Source organism: Pygoscelis adeliae, unplaced genomic scaffold (assembly GCF_000699105.1).
Source record: "Pygoscelis adeliae isolate BGI_AS28 unplaced genomic scaffold, ASM69910v1 Scaffold226, whole genome shotgun sequence".
Lineage (NCBI taxonomy): Eukaryota > Metazoa > Chordata > Aves > Sphenisciformes > Spheniscidae > Pygoscelis > Pygoscelis adeliae.
Window position 1 is genome coordinate 3,617,562 of NW_008824983.1, and position 19,401 is coordinate 3,636,962.

General features: G+C 40.9%; 1 protein-coding gene across 1 annotated transcript in view; it reads left to right on the forward strand.

Annotated features, from left to right (window-relative positions):
• Positions 1–19,401, forward strand: part of IGF2BP3 (insulin-like growth factor 2 mRNA binding protein 3) — a 120,624-nt gene that overhangs the window by 97,162 nt on the left and 4,061 nt on the right. The window contains exons 11-13 of the mRNA XM_009325760.1: positions 10,298–10,417; positions 14,527–14,601; positions 18,302–18,433. Of these exons, the coding sequence (XP_009324035.1) occupies positions 10,298–10,417; positions 14,527–14,601; positions 18,302–18,433 (327 nt within the window). The remainder of the gene's footprint in view (positions 1–10,297; positions 10,418–14,526; positions 14,602–18,301; positions 18,434–19,401) is intronic.

Consider the following 19,401-nt stretch of genomic DNA (forward strand, 5'->3'; position numbering starts at 1 on the left):
CTCACAGTTAATTTTCAGGTTATGTGATATGCATAGAGGCTTCTAGGAAGGGGAAAAAAAAGAAGAAAAAAGAAAAAGGTAGTTTGCTACAGTAAACAAAACCAAGAAATCAAACCACCTTTTTCTGATGACAAAAGTCTTGTACAGCTAGGCTGATAGGTTGCTTTCCTTTATTCTTTTTGCCGTCTCTTGAAGCTTTTTGTTGCAGGTGAGGAACATGCCAATGGAAAACTTTCTCCTTAGAAGATGTTGTGGTCAAGAGAGATTCCTTCTTTATTCTCCAGTAATCTTCTTAAATAATAACAATAAAGAAGAGATCTTCTATATCGCATAGATGTAAGAGAAGAAATAACTGTATTGTGCTTTTGGCAGGAAAGAAAAGTAATTTAAAATGAAAAATTGCTTCATTGAGGGCCTTCATTTGATGCCCTGAGCATATATGAGAGACAAGGAAGAGGAAAAACTGTCCTATGTTTCCAGGTACTTTGACTCTTACTTGGTGGAGTTGGGCTCCTTTGGATGTCTGGGTTTGACAGGATTAGCTCGTGCAACTGTTACATCTAAACTACCCAGGGGTAGTAATGTATGTACATCTATAATGTGTGTAGTTGTAAGTGGCTTTGCCCTAATTTGGCTAGCTTGTTAAGCAGTAGATGATTTTGTGAGGAGCTGTCCTACAGCCAAAAGAGGATGTGGTTTTGGGGGGTGAAGAAGGATTTGCCAGTGTTTTTACAAAATGGTTTTATATCAGTGAAATGAAAACCATACATATGCAGCACACACAATTTTGAGGGCAGCACTATAGGACAAGAGCATTGCCTGAAAAAAACCACTACCAGCTAATTAGACTTCTTTTGAAGATTGTAACCTCAGTGCCTTGAATACACTTTTCCTGCTGCTTAGTTTCTTAAATTCATTAATGATGCATTTTTGACAACTAAGAAATTTGCTCCATGGTGCATAACATTGTGGGATTGTTCTGCCCTGTGGAGAAAATGGTTGATCCTCCCACTGCCTTGAAGTCTCCTGCTCCTACCATGCTGTGTTGGCAGGGACCCATGTCCGGAGTAATCAGAAACTATTCTGCCTCTGGAGATGGACTGGCCCCCAATGAGGGAAGCAAAAATGCAATTGGCACTGTGTGATGTACAAAGATCTGGCAAGTTGACAGCTGGTATTTTTTTTCTGAGGTGTTGAAGCCTCTAGTTATTCTTAATAGCTCTTTTTACAGTTCTCAGGTTGTCATAATGCAAATAGCATCACTCACTAACTAGTAATGCACACTTTTTAAAATAAAAATGGCTTATTCCTCACTGCAGTTTTGAATACTTATAGTGATATTTGTAGTTTGGACAAGAGATAAGAATTTGTGTTGGTCCCCTGCTCCCAGATTCTTGTCATGGGAAGATTTAATCGATGTTCCCTTGAACATCTCAGACTCCCAAGCTTCTAAGTACCAGGCTCAGCATCTTCTGAATGTTAAACCAAATGGGAAATTTAATTCCTTAAGGTGCCAAATAATATTTTGTTACTAGTGTGTGCTGAGCTCCTTCAGGCCAGAAACAAAAATAGGTCAAGTCCTCATTCTGGTGTAGCTGGCTCCATCTCTGGTTTGTTTGTTCGTTAAACATGATGGAAAAATAAGTGACCTTTCTGTATTTTCACAACCTGTTTTTCTTGCAGCTGCCAAGGAATCTGAGAGCAGTGTCTTTGTAAACCAGAGCTGATGAGTACCTGTATCTTTCAAAGCCACAGATTTCATGGGCAACTTCTAGGAGTCTGGAGTACCCACGTGGCTGCTGTGTCACAGCCACGAGTTTTGAAGTGGAAGTGTTTCTATACATAAGCACTTTTGTTTTGGTGGTCACGCAGTGTTGCAACACCAAATTACCTGTGTTTGCTGCTTGTGAATGACCAACAAAATTCCTGCTTACGTAGTTTCACAATCTGTTCCTTATGTTGATTTCTGCTTTTGGCTGTCTATTCAGAATAAAAGGTGGCAGATTGCTTTTTTTGGCATTGTGGCCAATCAGATTTTGCAAAAACAAAAAGTTCATGCCATGTTCAGAAATATGTCAGACCTGTTCCTGCTTGTGAAATGTCTTATAACCAGCCTGCCAGAAAATGTTCCTTCTCTGCTTCTGTGATTTCTACCCCCTCATTCCTGGCTAGGTTTTCATGTTGGAAACACTTCTGATAGGCGCGGTCCTGTTAGCGACTTCTAGTAGTCTGAGGAGATCCCCATGGCTTGCCAGGTAGAAGACGATGGTGATGAAAAGTACTAAAGTTGAGAGCTAAGTACTAAAGTTGAGAGCTAAGAAGTGGAGTGAGTAGTACTAAGTGAGATCATTTTAGTAGCATCTCACTTAAGGTACTGACCATTGTGTAATAACCAGCTGTGTTTGAGTTTCAGGTGTTGAAATGCAGTAGTCCCCAAATTGGAAATGGAGACAGGGGTTATTGCTTAGGTTTTCAACCAAGAGGAGAGGATTAGCTCAGCTAGCTGGACAGAGGGCTCTCACCCACACAGCATTCTTTCTGGGTGTCCAGGACTGATGCGGGGGGGGGAAGAGGTAGAGCTGCATGGCCTTGCTGTGGGCTGATTGCCTCAGAAAGGGTCGTGCTCTTGGTTCATCTAGTGACATGAGCGTTTCTTACATGATGCAGCAGCAATGCTTGCAGGGTAAGAGGGAGCCAGCTCTGCTCTGAACACAGGAGGTTGCCAGCCCAGAGACCCGGGAGGTGGTGTGATGAGCTCCTAGCCACACTAGGAGAAGGTTGCTGCAAGTGTGATGTTGAAGCTGCTGTTGGGGAGTTCCTTCTTGTACCTGGAAATCCTTCCCACCACTCCTGCCTCTCGCATCAGTCTGGGGTTCATGTGAAGATGAAGTCCTGGGTGGATGGTGGCAGTAGAGTTTGTGCATGGGAAAATGGGTGATGATTCCGGGTGTCCAGAGCCAAGTTAAAAATACACATTGCTTCCTTTAAATTATGTTTTGCTAGCTCTTGACTGACTGAATTCAGCAGTGAAGAACTCTATTACCTTCTGAGTGTAGTCCTGGTTTTTCAGGTAGTGAATGTGGCAGAAGGTTTTAGACTCGCAGTATGGGCTTAAATCTGTTCTAAATAAACCCGAAATGCTTGGAGGGTGGGGGGAGCTCAGGCTTCAGTTTGTTAATCTACACTGGCAGCCCCACTTTAGCTGATGTACAAGATGGTGACCCAAAAGGTATTTGCAAGGATGTTGTAAAACTGTGGATCACATTAGACCTATGTACCAAGACTTTAAATAAGTTTTCCTTAATGAGCCTCTTGTTTCCAACAAAGGCTTAAACTTTTAGCGTTAGTATTGGAAAATGAATACACTAGGATTTCTTTCACCGGTGTCAAAAGCTTATTTTTTATTAATGCATTGAATCCTACTGGAATGTCTTCAAGGATACTTGGCTTAATGTTGGTTTCCCCTTGCTGCAAGTTTTTATTACTAAATAAATAAGAGCATTTAGTATAGCTGTAGGCCAGGATAATTCTTCACAGTGCATTGCAAAAACATGTTTTAAATTTTGGCTTTGGGTCTGGTAGAGGGTTTGGATAAAATGATACCTCACTTCCTGACAAAGCTTAGGGTATTCTGAAGACCAAGTGAGTCATCTGTAAATCTGCCTTGCCTTGGTGATGGTGATCATGGCAGCTGGGAAGGGGGAGAATGGCAAAAGAGAACTTTTTTAATGCAGTCATCTACTGGTTGTATTTTTTACTTTACAAAGTGGATTTGTTTACTATTTAAAAACAAAAAAACACCAATAACCCACTAGGCTAGTTGGTAGCCAAACATTGGCTGAGACTGTTCCATGCAGTCTTAAAATAGTTTTTAATTATTTCCCTTACAGCTAAAAAAAAAAATTATGCTGGCTAGAAATGGATAACATGACTTTGTGACTTAAAATAAATGTCTCGTCCTAAGGTAATTCATTTGCAACACATTTAGAGTAAATGAAAACATGTACTGGAGATGCATAATGGGCTTAGAAACCAGCAAAGATCTGATTCTGCTCCCATTGATGTCTGGCACAAAATCCTATTTACTTCAGTGGGTACAATATTTTTAAAGATTTACAACCTTATCCCAAATGTTGCCATGGATTTACCAACCACATACATTTGATGGAGCAAAGGATCTATGGAGACACTTAAAAACATGAGTGTAAAAGAATTTGTACTGTTGGCAGGCTTGCAGAAAAAGACTGAGATTAATGTTTAAGTTAACACGAGGGACAAAAATAACAAACATGTCCCCTTACTAGCCCTGCGATGGGTGGGATCACACGCTCATACTGACTGAGGGAGCTGTGGACTGGCATAGCAGCAGCATCAGCTGAAGGCAAGAGAAGGGGGCATTTATCTTGGGGAAGAACTGAGGAGGCAAAACTTTTTTTTTTATTTTGTGGTGGTGTTTTTGTGTGTGTTTGGGTTTTGGTTTTTTTAAATACCATTCCCCAAGTACAATGTCCGCTCCCCCAACTCTGGTGGTTGGGGACCTACTTTTTTACCTACCACCATCTATCTGAAGAATCATAGCCTTATTTGTCTGAGTCTTCATCCTTGCTTGGCCATGCTTCGGCTGGTATGCAAGTGCGAGATGAGGAGGAGTGCTTTCTCCTTCTGATCTGTCAGGTAAGGGAAAAGCTCTCCTTGTGTGTGATTTTTGGGCAGTTTGTAGGACTGATGGACCAGGCCTTGGCAGAAGAAGTGTTATAGTAAGCTTATCCCAAGGGCAGCCTGTTGGGCTCTACAGATCTTTCTAACTCTGCAAGCAAGAGTTGCAGAAAGAACAGTGAATCTGCAAATTTTCTTGGCTGGGAGTCCTCAGCTTCTAGCTCTGGTGTGGAGCAGTAGCCCTCATGCTGAAGGGCATAGGGCAATATCCCAAGGAGGGGAAGAGCCTCATCCCAGCTGAGGCTCTGGAAACTAAGAAATGACTGCTCTGCTAAGCCAGTTTGCTAAGAATAAACTAGAACATGGTTGGGATGGCAGCAGAGAAGCGATTCTTCTGGGAAAATCTACTGTAGGGCTGCAGAGTCTCGTTGGAGTGAAGGGGACATTCCTGACAGTACCTGCAGCGCAGGGGCTCCAGGCAGGCCCAGTGTAATGGGGAAGCAGCCAGGGGTTGGTTACAGGCTTTAGGAACAGATTAGACTAGATCTCGGGTGGAGGTGGTGGGAATTTAAAAAAGAATTTTTTTTTTTAAAGAAATAGTTGGTATGGGCTGTTAGGCTAGGGACAGATGGCTGGTGTTCAGGGACTTGCAGGAGGTATGGAAGGAAGTGTATCCAAGCTGCTACAGGAAAAAGAGTTGGACTAGTGTAAAACGTTAGAGCTACTGGTGTGCAGAAGCAGTTGCTTAGCTTCATCCAATGGGGTACATTAATTTACATGTCTCTGTTAGATCAGTTTTCAATCGTGATTTAAATGAGCAAGCAGGAAATCTGATTTAAGTTGACTTATCAAGTTTTACATCTGTACTTTAGTTACCTTTCTGAAAGCCTTAGTGTAGTCTGTAGCACCACAGCTACCCTTTGCTAATGTAGTGAATATATCTTTCTATTTAAACAAGTATGCAGTTTACCATTTGCTTTGGTTAATATGTTTTTTCCATTTTCTGTTAAAAATGATGAATGGTGCTTTTCTTATTTGCTTGATTAATTTTTAACTTCTGATTTTCATCAGGCTACATTTGGATGGAAATTGGAATCCAATTAATGAACAAAAACAGCATTTAAAATTGTTTTCATTAGTTAAATGTGCTGGATATAGATGAAAATTCCTTATCAAGCCTGTTTTATGCTTAAAGCATACTGATTTTTGCAGAAACAAAGCAAGTATTATCAGCTGTTTATGAACTGAATTAATTGTTTCTGGTCACCATGCTCTTCAAGAATCTGTTTCTTAGAACTAAGAAACCTCAGTTTCTGAATCTCTAGTTCTGGAGCTCTTTTTTTAAAAATATTTTTAATTCTAAGAAACAAAGTTCTCCATCTGAGTGAACGTCCTGGTGTTGTCTAACTGTGTGCCCCAGCTACGCGAGACAAACTTCTCTTCCCAAAGCCGTATTCCTCAAGTGTACGCAGGCCTCCCACCCCACTGCCCAGAAGAGTACGTAGCTTGCTTTATACTGTTTGGACCTGTTCAACTTTAGGGTGGACTAGTCCTGAGCCCATCCCACAAATATTGCTAGGGCAGAAGAGGTGGTCTGTGCATCACAGACCTCTGGGACGGTTACTCACAAATTAGGGTGGATGTATAGACCATACATCTTGGAGAACCTAGGTTACTTTTTTAAAAGATCTTTTTTTTTTCCTCATACTTCTGTCAGTTCCCAGGGCTGGGCTGGTCTTGAATAAACTATTTTCTTATGTGGGGGGAAAATAAAGTGAATGGGGAAGAGGAGAAAATTGCACAGAATTCTCCCTGTACAGGAGACCTTACTGTTGTCAAAAAATTAGTTGATGACTAATTCCATGACTTAATGAACTTTACAACTTTGGTAATGAATGCACACTGCTTTAACATTTAGACTGAAAAGTATTTAAATTTTATAACTATACCGTTAAGGCCCCTAAAATTATGAAGTAAAAAAGATGAACCGCAGGATGCTCTCTAGAGACATTACAGACAGATATTCTCCAAGATATATATATATACACATATATATTTTAGTTTTTAAATTTTAAGTATATGTTTAAGCAAACTTGGCCTTGTTAAGGGAGTGAACGTTGAAGCTCAGATTCCACACAGTGGGAAATCAGTTCCCTAAATTTAGTGCTTCTAACATATGTTTAAGATCTAGGAATCTATTTCTGATATAACTCATGCTAGAAGTTCCTGGAAAGCTCTGTGATTTATGTGGCATGGCATGGGGAAGATTAAATTATAGTTGATTTTCTTCCATCCTAAGATCCCCAGAAGCATGTGTAAGATTGATGGGTGGTGTAGTCATTGCATTACGTTTTGATGTGTTTCTTTTGGAGGATAGTCTTCCAGTAAATACAAAAGGATTTTAAAATTATTATGGGTAAGGAGGTGGACAGATAATAAATTGAACTTGGTGTTATGATACTCTCTTAAAAGCCTTAGCTAGACTTGATTTCTGCCAGAAGAAAAAGAAAGAGCTGTTGTTTTTGATGTTCATGCTTTAAAACAAATCATACAGTATGTTTTTTTTTGAGTGGTTAAAAATCAGTGTGGGTAAGGAAATGGACATAATTTCTCTAAATCCTGCGTGATGTTATACTGGAGATGAATTTGGTTATACGTATGTGCCAATGTGCTTCTGCAGACAAGAATTTGAAAAATGGCAATGTATAAACAGTTCAGTATTGACAGATTCTCCACTGTTCCTTAATAAACATATATAACTATTACACCAAAATGGAAGTTTAACATGAAAGAACCTCACTGACACAAAAATAATAAAATTCCTTTAGGAAAAAAGAATTTGAAATGTATCAAGTAAAAACTATGAGGAGGGATGGGGGAGAGCGCTACAGTGAGCTGACTGTACAGTTGGAAAGACACATGTACATCTTCTGTCTTTCATTGCCTTTGCCTATGTTTCGTGTTTAAGGGTGAGGTAGCAGAAAGGAATTTCAGTGGTGAATTGAATCTAGCCAAGAAAGTGGCTTGAAATCAAGCTTTGGGAAGAAGAGGGGAAAACTGTGCTGCAGGCAGATGGGCAACAGAGGGAAGGCAGGAAATATCTGCAAACAAAAGTAATGAAGTCTGATTTGTTTCTATGGTAGAGAAATGTGTCTGGAGGTAGGTTTAGGTAGAAGCTGTGTAAATTCCTGAAAACCAAGTCAAGTTACAGGTTTGATGTGTAGTAGCGTTGTATGAATTAGCTGGAAAGTTTGTGTGCGTTAGCTCAAAGTTTAGCTGGAAGAGGGTGGATGGAGTTGCGTGTGGGAGGGGAAACTTTGGCAGTGGGCTTTTGCAGGAGCATGTGTGGACAATTGAAGGCAGGGGTCAAGGAGATGAGTGAGCAAGGGGTGGCTAAGCTGTCTGCACCTGGATTGGAAAGAGGTTGCCTCTACACCCAGTGCAGTTAGTATGGGTCCTTGCAACAAAACCGGCAAAAACCAAATGCCTCATGAATTTGTATCCATTTAGAAACAGTTTTCCAAGTGGTGAGATCAACCAAGCACCTACAGTAGCATTTCCAAGTTACTGGAAATCTTGCTGGATTCACAATGAACGTGTAAAAGGACTTACTGTGAGTACGCTTCACAGGATGCTTGTAATAATAGGAGGAGAAAATGAGTAATCTTCTGGAAAGCAGTTTAACTTATATACTGAAGTGACTGGTATCTTTCATTACCAATATGTAGTTTCAGGGCGTAGTTTTGAGATCGTTTTAAACTGATCTGTAGGCAGATTAAAAGGGGTGTTCCCACCTTTTCCCATGCCCTGACCTAATTGTTGTTGCTTCCTCCCTTGTTCCAGGACTGCCGCTTTTGTGGCTCTCTGGTTGTTTGGATCAGGGACCCACTGCCTGCCTTAAAAATCAGCTGGGTATGCAATCCTGCTGGCCGCAAAGCACACAGGGCAGTGGGGAGGCTGGGTGTGGAGGGCTGCAACCTGTGTCCAGGGAAAACGTGGGCTTAAACCAGCATAAACTGACTGTGAATCCTGATGCTTTGTACGTGTGAAAACACAGGGTAAATTGTGCAACTGTTGTGATCACCTAAAGCAACTGGCAGAATGTGTTTCTATTCTCAATATCCTATTTTGGGGTTTCTTCACCTGGTACATGGAGCTGTGCCTGGAATTCGTTTCCCCTGAGGTTACAGTTGACTTGTGTTTACCAAAAATAAAGTGGCAAAACTTGGAAACAAGCATTTTGTTCTGATTTGTTTACGGTTAACGCACTGGGACTTTGCTTCCCCTTGAAAGAAGTTACTGAAATTTAAAAATAAGTGGAGATAACTTTTTAGGATTGCAGCTGCTTTTTGCTTTGTGTTGCATATAGCATATCTTTTTCTGAAAACATCCCAGAAAAAGCTGCTTTGGTGAGCTTCCCTATGTGGGTCTGTATCCCTACCAAAATACACAAGTGAGCAAAGCTAAACGAGCACGGTTGGTCGCACGTGCACTGCTCGCTGGTGCTGGGGCTGGTCTGCGCGGTGGGCACTGAGACAGTGAGGATGAGGATGGCTGCGTTGTCTTCAAATACCTCTGCGAGAAAAGGGCTTGTTGGCTTTGTCTTGTTGAGGATGAGCAAAACAAACTTTGAAAATACATGAGAGGGCTACATAGAGGAAGAAATGCTTTAAAGGGTGTGTGTGTGTGTCTCTTAAATACCTCCTAGTTCAAAGAAAGGCTTGTGTGAAATGCTTTTGAGAAGTAACCCTGACATAAGTGGATGGATTAATGGTACGGTGGCGTAATGGGCACTCAGCGGTGCTCTGTTAGTCTGAGACGAGCTCTTCTGAGCCTGCTAAAATAGTTATGGCTTACGGTGGCATATGTAACCCTGCGGTTCGGTTCGCTCATCGCTATGCAGCACGTAGAGAGGATCTCAAGTGTTACGCTGAGCTCTCCAGCTGGGGCGTCTGCTTGAAAGCAATAGGAAGCTGCAGTGGTGCCTGATATCCAGTGGGTGCAATGTTAGGGTCCTCTCGCTTTTAAGAACGCCTAATCTGGCGTTTAATTTACTCGCCTGCTTGAGGCCTGCCGCCAAGGCTCCAACTGTTGCATAATGTTACACAGGAGGAATCGCTGGCAGTTTTCTAGCTGGCTATCATTCCAGATCACTCCCACACAAAGGAAACTGTAGCATATATGTAACTCTGAGGCTTTTTGTGCCGCTCTCAGCACAATCTGAAATTAAAAAAATAACTAGGAAAACTAGAAGGAGTTTGCCTGCTCAGGCTGTAGCCCCTCTGCTTGTAGCAGCCTCATCTGCAGGGTCTTGCATGTGGAAGAGAATCCAGACAGTGACAGGTAAGAATGAAAGCCTCGCAAAGAAGCAACACCTCAGTCATTTTAAAAAAACTCTAAGCATTACAATTGCAAGTATTTTATAAAAGATGAAAGAATCCTCTTTTGGCTCAAACTGTTCTTTCCTGTTCTGTGAATTTTGTGATTCCCAGGAAAAGCCAGTCCCTTAATATTCAGACATCACAGGGCATCATAAGATTTCCCCCTCATTTCCATGCATGCCTGTTCCATACCCGTTTTCCTGTCAGTCTGATTCGTAATGTTCAAAAACATTCACTGCATATTTCCTTCTTCCCCACAGCAACAGCCCGAGTCTGAGACTGTTCATCTGTTCATCCCAGCCTTGGCAGTTGGAGCTATTATTGGCAAGCAGGGACAGCACATCAAACAACTTTCTCGTTTTGCAGGCGCATCTATTAAGGTATTATTACACTGACTAACTTTCTGTCTATTCTACATGACACTTTCAGCAAGTTTGCACAAGCTGTGTTTTCGTGAATGTCCTCCCCCACTCCGTGCTTAGAATGTGATGTGATAAATGGTACATTTATTTATAAATAATCTTTTAATCTTCCTTGAGACAAGATAATTAGAAGCATGTTTTCAAACGTCTCCTGAGGTGTGAAATATAAGCTGCAAAGAAAACGACTTTGGTGGTCTTGATTTCTTAGAAACAGACTTAAGTCTTAATGATGCAGTGCTTAAAGGCTTTCTTCTTGCTTTTGGTAAAGTGAAAATTGGTGAGGTAAATTCCCCTTCTAAAAACAGCAGCACAGGTGAACTGTGGCCTACTGCTGTGGCCACTCTTGCTCTGTTCCAGATGGATTGGTCTGGGCTGTCAAGCTTGGATGGCTCCGTGCTGAAGCATTCATGTTTTAAAATCACCCGTGTACTCCAGGCTTCTGGGGTCGGTCAGTTCTTTAACATCATGCTTACCTCAGCATGCTGCTTTAACATCCAGCTGTTTGTGTGTTGACTGCCTCAATATAGCTAAGAACAAGACGGCTTGCAGAGGTTGACCTAATGGAAGCTTAAGTTTGAATTTTAGTCAATTTGGTTGACTCCTTGGCTATGTATAGGGGTTAGTACCAGTTGCAGCTGTAGGAGGGCCTTGGGTTTCTGCTACTAATGCCATTGTAACCACAAGTATCTTATCTAGATACTTGAGCCAGTTCTGCTATTTTGTGCTGTAAAGATAACGTTTTGGCCTAAATTAAAGAAGAAAAAAGTAAAAAGAAAACAAAAAAACCCCCCAAACTACAGGGTGTACCTTTGTTATGTGCTGTTAGATTGACATTTTCCTGCACAGATTAAGCAAACGCTTTCTTCTCGGTTCTCTTTTTGCACAGGAGATGTGGCCTGTTTAGTGAGTGCTATGGCAGGGATCTGCCAAAGGTCAGGGGCAGGAGCTGGCTATGCGTTGAGCTTGGTGAAGCCGGTGAGGCTGGGCTTGGCTTGGAAAGTGCTCATTTAAGTGTGCAGAGCAAAATAATTGGGGAACCCTGATGAATGAGTCTTGTGTGTGGTTTGCCGAATGCCGATCCATTTACTGGCCAGTCAACCAACTGGCATGGTGCCCAGTTCCATCCTTTATTGAGCAGTACATTAAATGGTTGTTATACTACCCAGATGGTTTGCATTAGAGCACTAGTAATCATATTTTTAGGGGAAAAAATGGAATAGAAGAGAGGTGTTAATTTTTCTTTATCAAATTTGTCTTGCATGGGGCTGCGATGTATCCCATGTATTTCCTCTTTCTCTCTCCATTCCCATAGTTTGTATCCAAAGATTAAGTGGTATATGGAGGGTTCTGCTAGGTGGAGAGAGAAATGTGAAATAACCTGGACCTCCAAGAACCCGTTTAAACTAGTTCTTTAGTTGGCCCTTGGAAGACAGTTTAGTGGAAAGGGAGTTTCCCGTGTTTCTCACGCATCTGGCTAACAGTGGCCTCAGGCTTCCTCTACTGGCTGGCACCCCTCTTCCCAGTGCATTTAACTTATCTGTATTAATTGAAATTCAGTTAAAAGTTTGCTAAAGCTCTGGTCTCTTGTTCCTTCAGTAGGAATAAAGTAAATAAGATTTTTGTGGAAATAGGATTAAATCTTAACAGAACTATACAGATACAGGGTATGCTTGCTAAATTGGGAAGTTGCATGTATGCTTATCAATTAAAACAAAAATGCAACTTCTTCTGTAATCTGACAGAACAATATGGAGCAGCATGCTTGCTTCTGTGTGGAAGTAGTGTTAAATATGACAGTAGTAACTTATTCAAAACTTCTGAACTTCCCTCGTGTTGACCACCTGCCCTTGATCATAACTTTTGAGCAAAATAATAAATTGTGATTATCAAGGAGTCTGTGCTTTTAGCTAAGAGTTGGAGGGAGTGCTGCCTGAGTAACTTAACTTGCCAAACTGTAGTAATTGTACTTTGTGGAGGAAGTAAGTCTTTGCCTGATGTTCTGAACTTGTTTTGAGTTGTGCTGTAGATTGTTACAGGTGAAAACGTCTTACACCCCCATGCACCATCTTTGTGCTTGTGCTGAGCTTTGTAGGTCTGATGAAATTCATTAGCCATGAAGTAAGACTAAATAAACTGCAGATGCACAGGGGTTCTGCGTAAGGCTGCGGTGTCCAGCCCATCACTTCAGAGGTGCACGTGGCCGTTGATGAGCTCAGGTTGTGTCCCTGTGCTGGGGGTCACTGCTTGGTAATGCAGGCTTGGTGTGGGGCTCCAGCAGACTGAATCATTCAGCAAAGGAGCCAGGCAGAGATTTCTGGGCTGTCTGCTGCCCACCCTGTACTACAGTGCTGGGACCTGTTGGGAACCATTGGCATCTCCTTGGTTATAAATTATTCCCAGAGTAGCCCTTCCTGTCTCTGAAGGAGTCGGGATGAGCGTTATAGGTTTTGGGTGTATGAAGTTGTCAGCTTGTGACTTGGTATATGGAAGACGGGTTGTTTTCCGGTTAGGAATGTAAAACGGTTTCTCTCAGAAGTTAAAAATTCACCACTTGGATACTATTTGTATGTATATAACTTCTCCTTCCAAGAGTAAACAGACAAAATTAACACTGAAGTCTCTTAGGTTGCCCTTTCAGACATTGAAATGTTAGTCGGTACGTGTTTTTTTTTCACAGCCCTCAGACATGTTTTACTCGAGCTGCTGAGAACAGGACATTCTAAGATAAAAGAAAAGCAAGAAATGTCCCAGAACATTTAAACACGTGTAAGATGTAACAAAGGCTTGATGGAAAATATTTTTCCTAAAATTTCAATAAAGGCGCTGGTGTTCACTAAGAAAACATGAGGTGACTGAGAGGCAAACTACAATGTCCGTTTTACATGAATGGCAATTATCAGGCTGAGCTCTGTTCAGTCAGCTGCCTCCAAACGTGCCTCAAAATTTTGCCCCTCTAAAATACTTGTGTTCCAAAGAATGAATGGATTTAGTCTGTGCTTGCCCTTACCACAACGTCATGTCATATAAATGTACTGCTGTAAAATGAATGTGTATTTTTAGATATAGCCAATTGGAATGCAGAAATCATATGAAAAATAAATATGCAAACCAGATAACTAGTATGTAATGTCTTCGCTATCTTAGGGTACAACATGAATAATTATATAAACTTTGGTTAACAAAATTCTTTAGTGAAAATGATGCATGGTGACTGGTAATTTGTCTGAAATAAACTACAGCTGTTAAATATGAATAACATCCCTATGCCAACAGCTAAGATGAAATCCTGTAGTGTTTAATATATTGCCCATTCAACAGTGGCTATGTAATACTAGATGCAACAATGGAAATGTCAGTTGTGATAAACAAAAGATTCATCCAGAATGTCAGAGGCTAGTTTGAATTATTTAATGCTGCTGGAGTCTGAGAACAACACCCACAGAAATCTTACTTTTGTGGTGACATGAACTGCTAAAGACCCTACAGGCATCTCTGTCTGAGCTCTGGTGGAGTTTAATTTTTATTTGGGTCACACAAATAAATGTCTGTAGATACAAACCCCTTGGAAACTGCGAACTCATTGTCCAGTATAGAGGAATGTTTTGGATCTGATTAGTTACAACAGTAAAGCGATCTTCTGTTCTCAGGGGGATGGACGCAAACTTTTGCTAATGAGCAAAACTTGTTAGAAAGACTATTTAAGTTAGTGGGTAGGGATGAGAATCTCGGTCTATTAACCATACTTGTCTTTTTGAAGGCTACATGTCTTACATCACTCATAGCCACATGAAAATGGCTTGTGGGATTTTGCCATATGTGGATGAGTAGCTATGCCTTTAATTTTCAGAAGTAAATTTGCTTATGGTTTAGCCAATATCTCTGTATTTCATTATAGCTAATTAATGCATTTTAAAGAGAACAAATCCTTCATGACTGAAGTGTAATGCTGCTGCTGTAACGAATAATTCTTCACTCTTGAACAGAATGTGAGACCGAAACAGGGAGGAGGTGGCTTTAAAGTATTCATTCAAAAGACAGCTACCAAAAGCTATGTTTATCCATTCCAGATTGCCCCTGCTGAAGGACCAGATGCCAAGCTGAGAATGGTTATCATCACTGGACCTCCAGAAGCTCAGTTCAAGGTACAACATATAAAAACTTGTCAGTCTGTAATGACCTTCGGACTGTAAGGGACAATCTTGAAAACAAAACACTTGGTTCCAAGCACCATTTTATTCAGAGTTTTTAGTAAATGCTTGATTTTTGCTTTCCTTTTGCCGAAAGGTATTTCATATGAATGAGTAATACAGTACTATCAGAGGCCACATTCTGGTTACCCGAAAACTAGTGGGAGTTTCACGTAAGTTAGAATCAAGTCTAGCGTGAAAATATGGCCATATTGCATTCCTAGTTTTCCCTTTTATCTATGAGCACAATAGTTCAGTCTTTCTAGCCTGTCTTAATACATGCAACAGTTCATTTAATTGAAATAACAAAGCTGACAAGATGAGAGACTGAGTCTTCCCAGGTTACTGTTGTGTGCCAAATGGAAAATGATTTTTGGGTAGCTCTACAGATAAATGCGAGATTTCTAATTACATTTCTACTACAACTACAAGGAGATACTCAACCTGATTATACCACTTGTGTTCAGATTGAGTTCTGGAGTGGCCTTCTGCCTTAAGTGCCAAGGGATAAATCTAGTTACTCCAAAAGGAGTTGACCACGTTAGGAGTGATGCAGACAGCTCAGTGCGAGGTGAGCATGGCCTCAGCTCAGCCTGGCCTCATCACAGATGAGGCTCAGATCAGGTAGAAAGTCACTTGAGAGTTCATGTCCTGGCATTGTTCTCTTGCCCGTTCTTGTTTCTGTCTTTGTATTTTTGCTTCAGGGCATCTTGCAAGAAGGAGGTGCACAAACTTCAGGCATATCTAGAATCAGTTTCATTAACGCTTTTAAGAGTTTTGGAGAAGTATCAGGCCAGGTATTTTGCAGTGGTTATATTGAACTAGATGCATTTGGGATTATTGCTCAGTTATATACATTTGAGAAGCTATTGAAGGCAAAGCATAATTTAGAAGCTCTACCTCCTTGAAGTTTTGTGTGTGCATGTGGGCTTGGCCACATGGCATGTTCCACATATGGAGTGCTCTTGTGATCTGGGATCAGCACAAGGTCAGATTCTGGCTATCCATCAGATATCAGTGAACTTGCCCTCAAGCAGTAGCAGGCCGAAATAGATTTGGGCATCCCTTATCCCTTTTCATGTAAGCAAAGGCTTGTCCTCAGGCTTCTTCCCTAAGATAGACTTGAAGTCCCACAGAGTTCTTTTGCCAGCTGTCCTCCCCAACCTGGATCATGCAAGGAGGAAAGTCTCCCTTTTCTGCACCCCATGCGTTGGTTAAAACCACATCAATCAGTCACTTCTCTGCACTTTGGCTTCTGCTTGCAAAGACGGATCAATGTACTAGCACAGCTGATGCTCCTGAGTATGCTGGTCTTGTAAAAGAGAGGGGTTATCCTTTGGGGTTTCCTTCAGCTCCAGCCCTCGTAGTCTTTTACTACTCTTTGAGCAATGCCTTCTTGACCGAGATGGGCAGAGGCAGAGTTCAGTCCTTTCTTTTATCACCGTTAACCTGAAGCATGCCTTACAGTCAGGGCCAAGCTTCATTAATGCTGTCCTTAAGTTCTGTTTAAGAAGGGTCTTCTCTATCTTTGAGCATGGGCTATTGCTTGTTAGGCACCAAGAATGTAATCTGGGTGCACAAGATTGCAGAACTTGAAGAGGGAATAGCTGCTGCTCAGATGAGTAACCAGCTCTCGGAGAGGCGGTGGCCTCCCAGAGATTGTGTTCTGCTGTCTGTGATTCATGTCCGTGGTAGCTGCAGTGGCTGCACCCCTTTCTTCCTCAGCTGCAGCAGCCTGAGGATGTTGTGGTATGCAGGGCTATTTATTAGCAAGGCAATGGGAAGAGAATATGCCGCTCTTTACAGCCTCTGCTGCAGTGCTCCCTAGAGTTTAGGCATACCTGTGACACCAATATTCAGAGATTATTATGTTGCCTTGGATCTGGGACACGTGCAAGTGAAGTGGAATCTAGTGTAGACAACATATTTCAGCCACTATTTTACTGTGAAGGAGCTAGAGACTGGGCCCAGATAGGTTGTTTCCTTTCCTTAAAGACTTTTTCAAGAACTGAAGGATTTGGGATGTTGGAAATACATCTACTATCTCTTAAAGTCAACATCTCACCTTGCTTTGTAATTCAGCAGTAACGCATGCTTTTTTCCTGTAGTACCTCTCCCAGTGAGCTCTGCAGCCTGTGAAGGTGTTATGTGCACGAGAAGCATTGCTATTGAAATAAAAAGGGCTATGCTGGCTCCTGTCTGTCTCTAACAAATTTAGAAACAGTTTCAAAATCTCCAGCTCAAGATGATGGCTGGGAGTAGTATTTTATCTGCTCTTGACAAACCCTTTTGAAGCATTTTCCTGGAGCAGGAATCTCTGATTCTAGGGCTGTTGGTGGTACCAGAACGTGGTAGTTGTACTGAGCTTTTGTATGGCTTTTTTTGTGTAGTCTTTTGTCTCACTGGAAAGATGATAGCTTTTGTCATCTGTGACAGGGTCCCATGACCTGCAGTATCCTACCTAGGTCAAAGCCACATGCTACAGATTTTTCCATACTCTTCAGGCAGAGTCTGACTTACCCCTGAGTACTGAGTACTTTCAGTTCCAAGGTCACAAAATATCTTTCATCTTACCCATTCTAGAGTAGCGTGAACTTGAGTAGGCTTTTAGGACATGAGATAAAAATAAGATAAAATAAGCGGCCACTATTTATAATAATGATCACATCATGCAGCTTTTGGGACTTTTCATATTCTGTTGCAGTGGTGGCTTGTAAGATGGTTGGATTTAGCATGTACGCATTGACAGGGCTGGTGAGCATGATTTAAAGAAAGATGATAAAGGATCTGAACCGGAAAGGCTTTGTGGTCCTAGGTTTATGGTCTTCACAGAGCATCTCTCCTCAGTATCTCAATAGAAATGTTCTTTTGATGCCTCTAGGAGATGTGGAGTAGAAGATCTGGCTACCATTTCTCAAGAATTCTCTGATGAACAGCAGGGAATAAGGAAATAAATGTGTTTAAAAATCAGCAAGATTCATGAGCTTCGTCTCAGTGGACATTCTTCTTGCTACCTGGCACTTGTGTTTTCCCCAGAAAAGGGAACTGTGCGCTGGTTGGAGTAATACTGTTCCCATGGTGCTATTTAGATCTACGCAGTTTAATTTTTTCACTTTAGAAAATTGAGCAAGCTCAGATTTATTTATTTTTAAACTATATGTTGTAATGGATTGTAAAAGTAAGCTGTTTGCTCTAATTGGAGTCTTTATCCCATGACTTGTTTGGGGTGGGGGGGGTGGCTTTTTTCTTTTTGGTTTAGTGTCCTTAAAAGAATGGGTTTCTAAGCCAATTAATTGCATTCTGTGCTTCTGGGTGTAATAAAAAGTGCTTCAGCCAGCCAGTTCTTTTCTCCACCACTCTTTACCACGACAGAGATGCAATACTTTCTTTTAAAAGCAGTATTTCTACTGAAAAGCAGAATAATAACAATCTGTTAAATTGCTCTGCAATTCCTTGGTTTGTCATGCGATCTTTAAAGTTGGACAGTGGTGCTTCCTAGTTTGGTACAAAGACTTCTTTTAGAAAAATAATTATTGTATTTATTAGGGAAAAAGCTTTGTCAGGGTTGTGTACTGAGAATTCTCCTTTCTGTGGAATTTCTTGATGTTAACTAGATTTCAATAAGCGCATTCTCTAACTGAAAGCATTTTTGCAGGCTCAAGGGAGAATCTATGGAAAACTTAAAGAAGAAAATTTCTTTGGACCTAAAGAAGAAGTGAAACTTGAGGCTCATATAAAAGTGCCATCCTATGCTGCTGGTAGAGTTATTGGTAAAGGAGGCAAAACAGTAAGTAGCTGAAATAAAACTTTTACTGTGTTTCAGTTATGTTTCTTGTTTCAGTGTGTATATATGTATAAGGCTTAAACATTTAGCTAACTAATGGCTAATCCTTTGAAGTTACGTTAAAGCAGGTGCTACTTTCTTAGGTGTACCCATTAAGTTTCCTTTCTTCTAGCATGGAGTCAAGAGAAGCCACTCTCATAGAATGAATTATTTCATCTAAAAAAAAAAAAAAATAGTCTAACAAAAATCGACAGTCCCAGTCAGATCTGCAGGGCTTTTATTAATAGAAATGTCATTCTTCCATTTAGAATGAATATGTTCCCATTCAAGACCTGATTCTGTGAACCTATGCCAGATTTTGCAAAAAGATTTCACTAATCTCATTTAATTAAAATCAAATCCAATGTGTCCAAAGGTGGCATATCTGGCCAAAACTGAGTGAAAGCATAACTTCTAAATAAGTGGTAGGAAATTAAGATATGTTCAGACCTCAATATTACAAAAAAAACCCAAAACCCACCAACGTTTTTACTTCAAGTTAATTGATGGCATTCCTTAGGCTGTTTGTTGCATAAAATAACATCACTGAGATTTTTCAATCCTGAAAAGGTGCTAGTATTTTCATATAAGTCAGGAGCTAGCTGATATTTGCAAAGAAATGGTTCAGTCTTGGGTTTCCATCCTTGAGTGCAATGGGGTGTTGAAGTTAAGTGTCAGGAGGCAACGTGGCCTCTTTCATTACTTAAGGCCAAACATCTCTTCAGAGTTGTTCATCTAAAACATTTTTGATTAAATAATGCTATGCATTTCTAAAATAAAATAAGTAAATTGGACAAAGACTCTAACCTTACCTCTACTTAACACTATGGAAGCTGATAGGCTACTGAAAATAATTTGGACACTTCTCATTGTTCTGTTTGGAGTTTTCCATCTTGTGGAGGTTTTTTTTAAGGAAAAATGTATGAATACTT